The 13,485-nt window shown below is 43.3% G+C and overlaps 2 protein-coding genes across 3 annotated transcripts in view; both read right to left on the reverse strand.

The window, feature by feature from the left end:
* Positions 1-3,617, reverse strand: tlr2 (toll-like receptor 2). The gene is made up of 2 exons (XM_063218378.1): positions 3,381-3,617; positions 1-2,924 (listed from the first exon to the last, which is right to left on the reverse strand). The coding sequence occupies exon 2, from the start codon at positions 2,904-2,906 to the stop codon at positions 525-527; it is 2,382 nt and encodes a 793-aa protein (XP_063074448.1). The 5' UTR covers positions 2,907-2,924; positions 3,381-3,617; the 3' UTR covers positions 1-524.
* A 53-nt stretch (positions 3,618-3,670) lies between these two features.
* The window catches only part of tmem131l (transmembrane 131 like), a 46,426-nt gene continuing 36,611 nt past the window's right edge, over positions 3,671-13,485 (reverse strand). Inside the window, exons 22-34 of one of the 2 annotated variants that reach the window (XM_063218374.1) lie at positions 10,035-10,221; positions 9,668-9,853; positions 9,355-9,495; positions 8,612-9,188; positions 8,263-8,393; positions 7,671-7,822; positions 6,969-7,166; positions 6,351-6,396; positions 6,123-6,235; positions 4,974-5,103; positions 4,758-4,834; positions 4,510-4,652; positions 3,671-4,190 (exon numbers count right to left, since the gene is read on the reverse strand). In XM_063218374.1, the coding sequence (XP_063074444.1) occupies positions 3,900-4,190; positions 4,510-4,652; positions 4,758-4,834; positions 4,974-5,103; positions 6,123-6,235; positions 6,351-6,396; positions 6,969-7,166; positions 7,671-7,822; positions 8,263-8,393; positions 8,612-9,188; positions 9,355-9,495; positions 9,668-9,853; positions 10,035-10,221 (2,372 nt within the window). In that variant the 3' untranslated portion in view covers positions 3,671-3,899. Of the gene's footprint in view, positions 4,191-4,509; positions 4,653-4,757; positions 4,835-4,973; positions 5,104-6,122; positions 6,236-6,350; positions 6,430-6,968; positions 7,167-7,670; positions 7,823-8,262; positions 8,394-8,611; positions 9,189-9,354; positions 9,496-9,667; positions 9,854-10,034; positions 10,222-13,485 lie in introns of both variants that reach the window. The other variant, XM_063218373.1, reaches the window with a different exon arrangement.

Here is a 13,485-nt window from a genome sequence, read left to right on the forward strand (position 1 = left end):
TATCCAAATCAGCGCAGACAAAATCAGAGCAATCAGAGCAGCTACTGAGCGTACTGTATATCAGAGTAGGGGAACCTTTTTCATTCGAGGAGCCACTTCAAATTCCTCCAAGGGCTGTAAAAGTTCTCCAAGGGCCGTACTATGAACACAAACCAGGCTTTCCCCGTGCACTTTTGGCCTATATTGAAGGAAGCCACCTTTAAAACCGACCCCACCTTCTCTAGGCCCCCTGAAATGTAACTTAATTGTATTGCAAATGTAATTGCTAAGATTCCTTTACAAAACATGTCACATTTCATGTGACGCAGCATAACATTAAAATTATATCGGGGGCCGGATAAAAAGGCCTCAAGGGCCATGAACGGCCCTCGAGACATAGGTTCCCCACCCCTGCTGTATATACACCAATGCTCTCTATGTACAAAGCACATTTTCATTTCATTTCATTGCATTTGCATAGTTAAGACAAAATTGTAGCAGTTGTAGTCAAATCTTTGCAATACTTGAAAACCAACCAAAGATGACTAACGTGAACACAAAGTGTCTCTGAGAGATTGCCAGAATCTGGGTTTGTCGCTGTCCTCCTCTGGCCATTCCAGATAGGTTCTCGAGTTCATGACCTTGCGCAGCTTGCAGAACCTTTTGGGGATTGTGGAGTCGGGGATGGGTTCCAGAAGGATGAGGATGGCTGCATCACTTCCTGCGTCAAACAGGCGGAAGTGGGAGTAGTCCAACTCATAGCGGCACCAGTCACTTTGGACAAAGTGCTGAGAAACTATGAACAGAGTCCTGTGACTCTTCTCTATGGCTGCCATGATGCTGTCTGCAATCCAGCCCCCGGGCAAAAAGTCTCGCTTGTGCAGACAGAGGCGGAACGGTGGCTCAGCACCCTCCAGTTGGGGCACGAGCAGTTCCTCCACCCACTCTGCATCCATCTCACTGTAGGACACAAATGCATCGTAACACACTTGATCCTTACTTGGCACCGGTCTCCGCTTGGCTTGCACCCATGCCCATGTCATCTGTACATACCATATGACGTGAAGCTTGTGGCACAAAACCATGCCACCGATGACGAGCACGAGCACAGTGGCACACAGGATAGAGAAGGTCAAAGGTGCTTGGCATTCAAACACAGAAAGTTTGGCGGCATCGACTGCTTTTCCTCGCATTGCAAATGGCGAGTCGCAAATGTAAGTCTGCCTCCTGTCTTTTAGACTGAAGTTCAAGTGGTGAAGTTCATATTTGAAGAAATATACAAATTCACAAGAGCACACATAGGTGTCTGTGCCTGCCTCCACTGCCCGAAGACTGCTGTAGTTGCTCAATTGTTTGCTATCAAAGGATGGGAAAGGGTTCCCCTTGACCAGTAGCACTTCCAGGTGGGCAAAATGCATTCCACCTGGTATGGCCCTCAGTCTGTTTCCAGACAGATGAAGCTCTTTTAAATGTGTCATATTACTGAGATCGAATGTGGTCAGGTCATTGTTGCTCAAGTCCAGAACATGCAGAGTTGCGGGGAGACATGCTGTTACTTTCCTCAGCTGACAGGAGGAGAGATTGAGATAGCGGAGAGCCTGTGGCCATGTACAGTTGCATAGGGGCATGCTGTGAAACACATTCAGACTCATATCTAGGGCAGTCAGCTGCTTCATTCTATTGATGAGGTCAATCAGGATGTGGTCAAAGGAACGGATGTAATTACTGCTGATATTAAATGTCTTAATAGAGGGCAGGGGGATAAATGTTTTCTGATAGCAAAGAGCTTCCCGTAGTGTTAAATCAGTGAGTTGATTTTTGCTCAAATCCATATATTCAACCTTGCAAAGAAAAACAGATGTTTGCCATGGCATTGCAAACACATTGCTATCAATTAAAGCTATTCTTTTCACAGTCATTAGGAGTTTTTGCAGTGGGATAAAGCCATGGAATGCTGGAAAGTTGTAGAACTCATCTAGCTTTACATTGTTTATATAAATTTCAGTTACAAAGTCAAGGTTGGGGAAATATATTGCTTGATAGGGATTTCCATAAAACTCACAATCTTCCAATCCAATAAAAGTCAATTTAGAATGTTGGGTCATCCAGAACAAGGAGAGTATGGTGTCAGTGCTGCAAATCAGATTTCTCAGAAGGATCTTCCTGAGGCCCCTTCCGAAGATGTCTCCAAAAGGTACCAACAACTCCCTGGCAATAGTTAAATCTGACAAGATAAGTTTTGTTTCTGGGCGTGAAAGGTCTTGGAGGATTTCTGCTGTGAGGGTCATGTTTCTGTGAAATGTACCATTGATGCTAACAGTTACTTCATTGATGCAAGTAATTTGACTGAAGCTACCGGGCTGGTAGTGCATCAAATTGCTGCCATTAAAGACAAAACTAACACAACTATGATTCATCCCAATAAATGTATTTTCATTAACTGAATCAAGAAATTGATTGCCTATCATTAGAGTGCTGAGGCTTGTCATGGAGTCAAATAGAGGCTCCCTTCCTAGTGTCCGATACCCATTTCCCAGAAGATTCAGATGTTTAAGAGACGAAAGCCTCTTGAACCAGGTTGCAGATAAACTATTTAACTGATTGTTTGACAAGTCCAACACTTCCAAGTTGCAGAGAGTTGAGAAACCCTTCTCTGCTATTGAAGAGATGACGTTGCTCCTCAGGATCAGTATCTGTAGATGAGTGCAGCCACCAAAGTCATCCTCTCCTATAGTTTTAATCTTATTAAAGGACAGGTCGAGGCTCTTGGTAGATGCAGAGATGGCGGGGACCTCTTGTAGGTTTAAAGACGAGCAGTCACATGCAAAGGTCTCATCACAGACACAGCGGTTACATTTCTCTTTTGTTTGAGGGGAGCCATCATTCTGATCCCAACAAAGGATCAAAAGGACGAGAAGGACAAACATTCTCTTGCCCCTGTGAATCTGAACATAAACATAAGCAGTTACTGTTAATCACACTACTGAATTCTTATTAGTATTGACATGTACATGTGAAACACAGATGCAGTTTGGTGTTACCAGGAATGACAATAATAAATATGTTTTGACCTAATCAAAACCAAACCAAACCAAATAACAGGTCATCAAGGTTGACGGAAGCAAATCAAACTTCTTATTTTGATTTGTTTTGTTATTGCAAACGGAGAGAAACCGTTGAGGTACCAAAAAGGGCGGCCAATTCATCCCACTTTCAGACTTAACGTTAAGCATAGTCCTATTTTCGGCTTAGCCCATGAATTCATTCCTGATAAAGTCACAGTTAGGTTTTAAATTTACATAAAATCAGCATACACACACTACCATACCCAACACACCAACTACCTGAAACAATCACAAGTCCATGGTGGCTATGCACAAGATAAATGTTAAGGCCATTACCTCTTTTAGGCTTTACTTTGTTCTCTGGACAGGAGCAATTCTTCTGATGTCTCTAATGTCTCGAATACCAGTCATGCAGGGTGCAGCCTTCTTATTCAAAGTGAAATAACCTTAGTAGAATAGTTACCGAATGGCAGATGTAATGCTCGCTACAGTGGTTTCATAGCTCTCATGGGAAAAGTCCCTGCCTTCTTTCCGATTTCTCAAAAGAGGAACCTATTCAAATTGGTGCACATAAATCCAACACCACTTCTCCAATGCCACAGTAAACACACAGCTAGAAGATCAAGTAAGAAAACATTTTTTTTATTGTTTTCTGAGTAAAACTGCAAAACATCTAGAAAAATATACAACATATGTTTAACTTCTCACAACACTGAATGTTTGAGAATAAAAAAGGTAACATTAAAAGAACAAAAAATAATATTCACATTTTTCCCCATTATTGATAAGAGCACATTCGTCTTTTGTCTTTGCCATCAAGAGTTTTGCATTGTTGTCCTTTTATTCCCTAACTTTTCAAATGTCACCGCAATAACCCGAGTCATTGGAGAGCTGGGAGTTGGAGCCGCGGCTGGACGAGGAGTTCCAGATGTCTAGGTTCATATGGGGGCCGAAGGGGTTAAAGCTGGAGTACTGCTTGGGAGGACAGCCACTGCCAGGCTCCCGGCAGAAGGAGGCGTGTGGGGAGACAGGTGCGGAGCGCTCCTGGTGGTGGAAGTGGCTCTGATAAGGCTCGCTTTGAGGTGTCCAGATAGACCCAAACAGGCTGGACATGGGCGAGAGGCTACGTGTCCCTGGGAAATATGGCTGGGAAAGACAGGGCGAGGGGAAAGCAGAGGAACAGAAAATGTTTAAATGAGAAGTACTGTGAAACAGGAAACATCTGTTAAGTTCTCATCTTAAAAATAGATTGGCTTGCTGAGTTAATGAAAACAGTTATGCATATTTAGCAGGAAGGATAGATGGTTCATGAAATACGAGACATGAGATATTGCCTATGCAATTAAAACATCATAGCATGGAACATGTATAACATTTGGCATGTTTCCTCAAATCTGAGATTATTAATACACCTGCGTACAGATGTACACATTTCTATGTTGTGAAAGTGGCTGTGAAATCTCACCTTGCTGCCAACACATCCGGTCAGGTCCCATGATGGCTGTGGCTGTGTCTCCTGAGAACTGTCCTCACCCCATGAAGGCTGATGATTGAAGGGCACTGACTGGCTCTCTCGACAAGGGAAAGTGCTCTTGAACTGTGTACTCCCTGTGTGGCCAAAGATAAACGCAAAAACATGTAGATGTGAGGAATGCATACCAGACAGGCAAGGACAAAAGCAGACCACGCACTCCTCCACGGGTGTTCACCTACCTCCTGACATGTAGTTGCTCTGGTTGTTGTATGGATAAGTGCTGTTGCATTGGTTGTTCATGCCATTCCATGGAAAACTAGAGAAAATAGTACAAATATAGTCAATAACTCTGATAAACGTGCAGTAGTGCAAAACCGAAAAGATACATATGGAAAGTTACACTGGATTAATAAATGCAATAAAAAAGGAATTAAAAACAGGAAAGGGGAACTTACCCATTGTAAGGAGAGATGGCTGGGCTTCGAGGTATGAAAGGAAGTGACTCAGTCATGTTGTACCTGAACTCATTGGTCAAGGGAACTGAGGGAGCAGACCACGTCTGCTCTGGCACATAATTGGGTACATCTAAGACAAAAATACAGTCCTGTAAGTCCATAATCCAGAAGTACTGTATGCTCCAAACATTACTACACAGTTCATATCTAACAATGGTAGCACTTTTAGCGTTGTGAATGCCTATACAAGTAACTTGTAAGGAATGTACTAAGCAAAATCAAACATGTGTTAGGCATGTATCTGCAAATGCCTTGTTCATGCACAATTAGGGATTTATTACCAATATAACCTCAGTAAGGGCCAGTAAGCCTAGATTTCTAAGTAGTAAGTGCCAGAATACAATGTGTGTATGCTACCGGCACAATGTGTGAACAAACCCTGAACAGTGTGAAAACAGATGTGGAATAAACAAAAATGACAAACCAACCTCATCGCTCTGGGTCAGTGGCAAGGCCAAGCCACCTGGTCTGGACAATGCCAAACTTTAGAATAGGGAACCAATTCTCAACCAATAAGTAAATAATTTGTGCTACTGCTTGCTCTCATTGAAGCAGTGTCCACTTCAGAATAGGGAACCTAAGTTCCAGTTGTTAGTAGCTGTTTGCCACTGACCCAGAGTGATGAGGTTAGTTTGTCATTTGTGCTTATTCCATATCTGTTTTCACACTGTTCATGGTTTGTTCACACAGTATACCAGGAGATTATACACATTGAATTTTGGCACTTACTGCTTACCGGTACTAATAAATAGAAATCTAGGTCTACTAGGTCCTTACTAATGCTATATTGACAATAAATCCCTTATTGTGCATGAGCAAGACATTTGTGAATACATTCTTTAGAAATGTTTATTTTAGCGTTACATTTATTAGCATTAATATACAATATTAATGCCTGTATAAGTAACTTGTAAGGCATGTACTAAGCTAAATTAAAGTGTTACCCTAGCGATGAATAAATACCAATGGATAAGACTTTATTTTCAAGATGAATTTTGAGTGATGCTCTACATTTCAGCCAAATCAGCATTTATGAAAAAGTATTTTTCATCTGGGTTTAGAGGTTAGGTTACATTAAAAATGTCTCACCCATATTTCTGTCTAGTCCGGCTGCCACAGCAGCAAAGCTTGGTGCGAATGCAGGCACTGGAGGGGTAGGGTCTGGGCTTTGGCACACCTCTTTGCGGTACAGGCACTGTACGCTGCAATACAACAGAGGAGAGGTTAGCTTCTAATAATGATTAGTCTTCTGGCATTTTTTTTTTCAATAAAAAAATCATTCTGTTGAAGATTTCTGACTTAATAAGAAGATCTTACCTCTGAGTTTTACAATTGGGATTGATAATCTGATGGCTCTCACGATCTGTTGAAGGAATACTGTTTAGCATGTTGTCTCCTGCAATGTAAACACAAAGTAGGGAGTCAGATTGTCCTTCGTCTGAAATACAGCATCGAGTAAAGAACCAAAGCTGCTCAGGCTATACTGCTACAGAGTTGTAGAGCCCTTAATCACATTTAAAAAAAACTCATGAGGACAAAGTGAGATCAGAAGCACTCATTAATGAACTGCATCTGAAGACAAGCTCCTTAATTATCATATCTTATCTCATTGGCAGACACTTGAGAGTCAACGTACCACTCAACTATGACTACCAAAGATCTGCTGTTTCAGTTACCGGTAGACTGAAAAATGGACATATGAAAGATGACAAAATGTATGTATTGCCCTTTTTAATTCATTTAATATCTTTGTTACTGGGACTTTCTATCTGATAGTAGTTGCTTAACTCCGAAATGATCACATGTCCATTCCTTCCAATGAGGAAGTGTTAATATGGTCAAGGTTGGAGGGAAGCTTCACTTCTCCATTTTGGTATTGCTGTGGTGTCGTGTGTGTGTGTGTGTGTCATAGAGGAGGGGAATTGTTAAACTAACTTTTGCGTGCTGGGTTGGCACAGTGTTGGCGCGTGTTGGCGTCCTTGTCTCCCTCCATGCTGCTGGTGCTGCTCCAGCTCCCCCAGCTGCCTCTGCTGGCCCGCACGCTGCCCGAGGAGCTGCCCGAGCTGTCCGAACCCGACTCCCACTGCGGCTGCCGCTCCGCACACTTCCTGCGTAGCCGGGCTGGACAAACACCTGACACACACACACACACGCACACGCACGCACACGCACACGCACACGCACACGCACACGCACACGCACACGCACACGCACACGCACACACACACGCACACACACACGCACACACACACACACACACACACACACGCACACGCACACCATGAAATAGCAGCTTCCTATTTCAGGCAAACGGATGTCACCGCCTTCCCCAACTCCATTTCATGTCGGTCTAACTCTGCTGGGCAATTTTTGGCCATATTTCTTAAAAACAAAATACAGCAATGCTTAATGACTCAATATACGTTCCAAGTTGTATGGGATGGAGAAAAAATGCTGAGGCAATTACAGTGCTAAGTTTAGTTTTAGTGAGAGTGTGAATGACTCCAGCCCATTACAAACTGGCTTGACCACATTGTTTACATGCACTGGGCTCGATAGAGGTTTCATGCAATTAGGAAATGAAAAGGGGAGACCAGAAGTGACAGGGAGTCTCTGACATGGATGTGGGCGACGTACCGTTCTGTCTGAGTGGGCTGTCCATGTTGGGTGCTGCCTTTGGTATGTCTGGTTTGACACTGGAACAGTGGTTTCGTACCCTGGGGACATTGCGAGGCTCTCTGTGCTCTGGCTCCCTCTCGACGAGGCCAACCAGACCCCCATCAGAGACGCTGCTCGTGGGACAGAACAGACTGCGTTAGTTGGATGCCACAAATCTGCTCAAAATCACTTACGATATGAGTACTACCGGTTGTGGAAAGAGCAGAGGTCCGCACACTGTTGCTCCACTTCGAAAATGTATTCAGGTCATACGTTTCAACAAGACCTGAATACCTTTTCAAAGCGGAGCTACAGTGTGCGGACCGCTACTCGTTCCACTGTCAGATGCGCCTTTGTCCTGCGCCAGGCCTCAGAGAGGTGGGATGTGCATACTCTTACTTATATGAAGTACTACAAGGTTGGCCACATGACAGTGAGCTGAACAATCCACTTCTCATAGCTCACTGCTTTCATATGTCATTTAAGTTGAGACTATACCCAGTGCATAATTTGTGTAGCACTCATGTTCATGTGCTGTATAGCATGTCTGCCCCCCCCAATGTACACTCACCCAGTGGCTGTGTCAGTGGCTTTCTTGCGGCCCTTTCCAGAGCCCCTCTTTCCACTCTTGCCATTTGCTGCTGGAGTACCTAGATCTGTCTTTTCTGCTCTTTTTCTTTGGCTGCCGTGCCCATCTCTTGGCTATGAAAAGACAGTCACAGATTTTAAGATATATTTTCAATGTATTTACAGATTAAAATGAACTGCTTAATTTCCTCAATGTCTTGGTCACTTGAATTTTTTTTTTATTGCTGATTGTCAAAGGCAAAATTTCCACTCTTATTTTCTTATCCTGTTTATTATGTATTCCATCACACTCAATCATTTAAACTTGATCATGCCTAGCAGTTAGTACTTACCTCAGCTTCGGCTGTGTCCCTTTTTTCTTGTTCCCTCTTTCCTGATGGCTGGCTGTCTGTGGCCACTTCCATGAGAGGGCTGGCTTTGAATACGGGTTCGGGGCAGGGGTTTTCTGGGAAGACAACATGCGTTTCCACAGGAAACATAATGGGCTCTTTCTCCCTAGGCGAGCTTTTCTCTGCTGTGCCCTGCAGTTCATCCAGCATGTGATGGCTGTAGAGGATGCTGTTGTTGTTGCGGGAGTCTAGGCTCTGCTCAGAAGACTGGTCGTCTGGACGCTCCTCATCCACAGGACGGCTCGGAGAGACCGGACGAGGGGAGGGGGAAGAGGAGGGGGAGGGAGGGCTTGTGGCTGTAGACGTGTTCAAGTGGGCATTCGTGTTGACTTTGTACCTTCCATAGAGCACTGAAACTTTGCTCTGCTTCTTCTGGGGCTGGGCTTGGCCTGCAGAACTCTTCTTGGTGGAGGCCTGGCTCCTAGTAGAGCCATTGGTCATGGCTAGAGTGCCCCGCCCCTTCCCTTTGTCAGACGTTTGGCATGAGTCTGTGTACGTTTTGCAGCTGCCCTTCATTTTACTGAAAGAAAGAGAGCTGTCGTCAACTCATGTACATTTCTCTTTTGTTTTGGCAATGACACAGCTCAGCTTTTGACCATGTGCTTACATAATATTAACTTCAGCCACAATCAGAATGTGTCAAATTACCCAGGACCCCAGACCCCAGTGCATCGGAGCTCATGTACCTGACACTGTTGGATGATATATTGCTGATGACTCCATTCTCTCGTGAATGGGAGTTGCTCCGGTGGCTTGTGGAGTAAAACTCGCCAAGAATGTACTGGGCTTGGTGGAAGGCCATCAGACACACACCGGCCAGGGAGAAACTGAATGAAAAAGAATTAATGAGACATAAAAAAAGACTTAATACTTCATCATTTACCGTAAATAAAGATAAAGCACTTCAATAAAAATAATTGCAATTATAATCTTTATAACTATATAATTATTTGTGCTGTGGAGGCACACTGCGACAGACGGTAAAAGGGGGTTACTGACCAGGTGAAGACGAGGGTGACAACCCAAAAGGACTCCTCCCAGCTGGGTCCTGGCACCACCTGGGCACAGAGGGGCAGCATGTGGTGCGGCAGCGTCACGTTGAGGGTGAAGGGGAAGGAGGAGCCTCGAGCCGTCACCAGCGTGAGGTCCCTGATCACCCACGAGGACGTGAAGTCAGGAGTAAACCTGCACAGACAGGAGACAACAATGTGGTAAGATACACAGCACAGGACAAAAATACACTCTAGATTTTCCTTTCATACATCTTCATACTTGTCAACAGATATTTTGCTCTATGTATGACATCATGAGAAGGCCATTAAACAGTGAGTAAGTTTAATATGAACACAAAGCAGGGCATACGTACGCTATGGTGATTTCTGAGGAGGTGTTGTAGTCCAAAGTGAATGACCTACACTGGAGGACTTCAAAGCCAAATCCCTGGCACTTGTAACCATTAATATTCATGGACATCACTGTCAGAGGCAGCTCGCCAGCATTCTCCACCTTGAAGCTTTTGCGGATGGCAAACAAGGGCTTGTTGGAGCGCACTCCTAGGAATGAACATAGGGATTTATAAACATCAAAAACCATCACAAGCAGGGCATGATAACTAATTATTATTATTATTATTATTATTATTATTATTAAGCGGGCTTGCGGAGCAAGGACCATGCAGAGCATGGCCCTTGCAGAGCAAGGCCCGTTTATAGTAATCTCTAAGTCCTGTTTCTTCCTGTTTTTATTATTATTGGTCTTGTGCAGGGCAGCAGTAAAATAGAAAATGGATCTCCTCCTAGGCCTTTCGAGATAGAGACACCGTTCAAACACTAAAACGACCGGCTCGGCTTGGAGATCGCGTACAGTTATAGGCTTCTCCGTGTCTCTTGTCGTTTTCCCGTTTTTGGCGATTTTGTGAAAGCCTGGGTCCCCATTGAAAATAGTGGTGGAACCTCCATGAACCAAAATTCCGCCACTCTAGAGATTAGAGTGTAGGAGGCTTTTTCGGTCATAAAACATCAACACTTTCACCTAGAAGTTTAGTTGACGCGTTGTTAGCGAGCTCTATGGGATGTCTCCAAATTGTCAAAGTTTCATCTCCCAACTCCCAATACTTTTTAAATGGCAGGTTTGTAAAAAAAACAGACCTGGCTCTATGGAGAATCCCAGTCTTTGGAAAAGTGCATTTTTCAAGAGATCAGCGCATGTCCCACACGGAGGTCCATTTGTGCCTGAAAAATTTAACCTATAAACTTCATTCAAAGACTGTTAGAGACATCACAAGCATGACTCCGATCTGTGAAAAGGACACGTGCCAACTCCTTTTAGTTTTTTTACAACGATGTTGTAAAGACAAAAAACTCATTCTCATTTTCTCCCCTGTTAAAGGCTCAATACTAACTGTCTTTCAGTCAATCACAACAGGTGCAGCCAGTGAAGGATTCCATTTCAACTGTCACTGTCTCAAGATTCCATTCTTAACGAGCAGGTGCGAGCAAGCATTCTAGAAGTCCATTGTTCAGCTCTGCAATGCAATGTAATATAGTCTTGCTGGACTATGCATGACAATTAGCTGCTTGGCTTAGTGGTAATGCATGCTGCTGCATTAGAGATATGGAGGTTGAGGGTTCGAAACCCACACGAAGCAATGTTGATTTTCTAAATTATATCATATGCAGCGTTCCTTGGCCGACTTAAAATGCCATACATGTATATCATTTAGTATGGATGGCAAATGTGCTGAATTACAGATATTGAGGTTGGGGGTTCGAAACCCAGTCAAAGCCATGTTGATTTTCAAAATTACATCATATGCAGTGTTCCTTGGCCAACTTAAAGTGCCATGTATGTCATTTAGTATGCATGGCAAATGTGCTGGATTACAGATATGGAGGTTGGGGGTTCGAATCCCAGTCAAAGCCATGTTGATTTTCAAAAGTATATCATATGCAGTGTTCCTTGGCCAACTTAAAATGCCATGTATGTCATTTAGTATGAATGGCAAATGTGCTGAATTAGGGATATGGGGGTTGGAGGTTCGAACCCCAGTCGAAGCCATGTTGATTTTCAAAATGATATCATATGCAGTGTTCCTTAGCCAACTTCAAATATCATGTATTGTATGTCATTTAATATCAATGGCAAAGGGGTTGGATTACAGATATGGAGGTTGTGAGTTCTAATCCCGCTCGAAGCCATGTTGATTTTCAAAATTATATCATATGCAGTGTTCCTTAGCCAACTTAAAATACCATCTATGTCATTTAGTATATCCCCAAAACGCAGAGCTACAACACTTTCAAGATGGCTGAATCCAAGATGGCTGAATTGTTTGGCCCATAACTTCTGACTGGGTGGATGGAGTTTTTCCAAGATTTCTTTTAGCTTTGTTTTCTCAATAGTACTTTGTTTCATCTCTGCCCCAAAAGGCAAGCCCGCTTCCAGCATTTTCTGTGAGAATGCATTTCTAGTTAAGCGGGCTTGCGGAGCAAGGACCATGCAGAGCATGGCCCTTGCAGAGCAAGGCCCGTTTATAGTAATCTCTAAGTCCTGTTTGATTATTATCGTTCTTGTGCAGGGGGACAGTAAAAATAGAAAATGGATCTCCTCCTAGGCCTTTCGAGATAGAGACACCGTTCAAACACTAAAACGACCGGCTCGGCTTGGAGATCGCGTATACTAATAGGCTTTTCCGTGTCTCTTGTCGTTTTCCCGTTTTTGGCGATTTTGTGAAAGCCTGGGTCTCCATTGAAAACTATGGTGGAACCTTCATGAACAAAAGTTCCGCCACTCTAGAGATTAGAGTGTAGGAGGCTTTTTCGGTCATAAAACATCAACACTTTCACCTAGAAGTTTAGTTGACGCGTTGTTAGCGAGCTCTATGGGATGTCTCCAAATTGTGAAAGTTTCATCTCCCAACTCCCAATACTTTTTAAATGGCAGGTTTGTAAAAAAAACAGTCCTGGGTCTATGGAGAATCCCATTCTTTCGAAAAGTGCATTTTTCAAGAGATCAGCGCATGTCCCACACGGAGGTCCATTTGTGCCTGAAAAATTTAACCTATAAACTTCATTCAAAGACTGTTAGAGAGATCACAAGCATGACTCCGATCTGTGAAAAGGACACGTGCCAACTCCTTTTAGTTTTTTTACAACGATGTTGTAAAGACAAAAAACTCATTCTCATTTTCTCCCCTGTTAAAGGCTCAATACTAACTGTCAGTTAGTATCAGAACAGGTGCTCCCAATGAAGGATTCCATCTTAACTGCCACTGTCTCAAGATTCTATTCTTAACGAGCAGGTGCGAGCAAGCATTCTAGAAGTCTATTGTTCAGCTCTTCAATGCAATCTAATATAGTCTTGCTGGACTGTGTATGACAGCTAGCTGCTTGGCTTAGTGGTAATGCATGCCGCTGCATTAGAGATATGGAGGTTGAGGGTTCAAATCCCATCCGAAGCCATGTTGATTTTCTAAATTATATCATATGCAGCGTTCCTTGGCCGACTTAAAATGCCATGTATATCATTTAGTATGGATGGCAAATGTGCTGAATTACAGATATTGAGGTTGGGGGTTCGAAACCCAGTCAAAGCCATGTTGATTTTCAAAATTATATCATATGCAGTGTTCCTTGGCCAACTTAAAATGCCATGTATGTCATTTAGTATGCATGGCAAATGTGCTGGATTACAGATATGGAGGTTGGGGGTTCGAATCCCAGTCAAAGCCATGTTGATTTTCTAAATTATATCATATGCAGCGTTCCTTGGCCGACTTAAAATGCCATGTATATCATTTAGTATGCATGGCAAATGTG

Source organism: Engraulis encrasicolus, chromosome 16, assembly GCF_034702125.1.
Source record: "Engraulis encrasicolus isolate BLACKSEA-1 chromosome 16, IST_EnEncr_1.0, whole genome shotgun sequence".
NCBI lineage: Eukaryota > Metazoa > Chordata > Actinopteri > Clupeiformes > Engraulidae > Engraulis > Engraulis encrasicolus.

What these genes read in the sequence shown, in the direction of transcription:
- tlr2 (XM_063218378.1), bottom strand. Translation starts at nt 2,906, where the DNA reads ATGTTTGTCCTTCTCGTCCTTTTGATCCTTTGTTGGGATCAGAATGAT.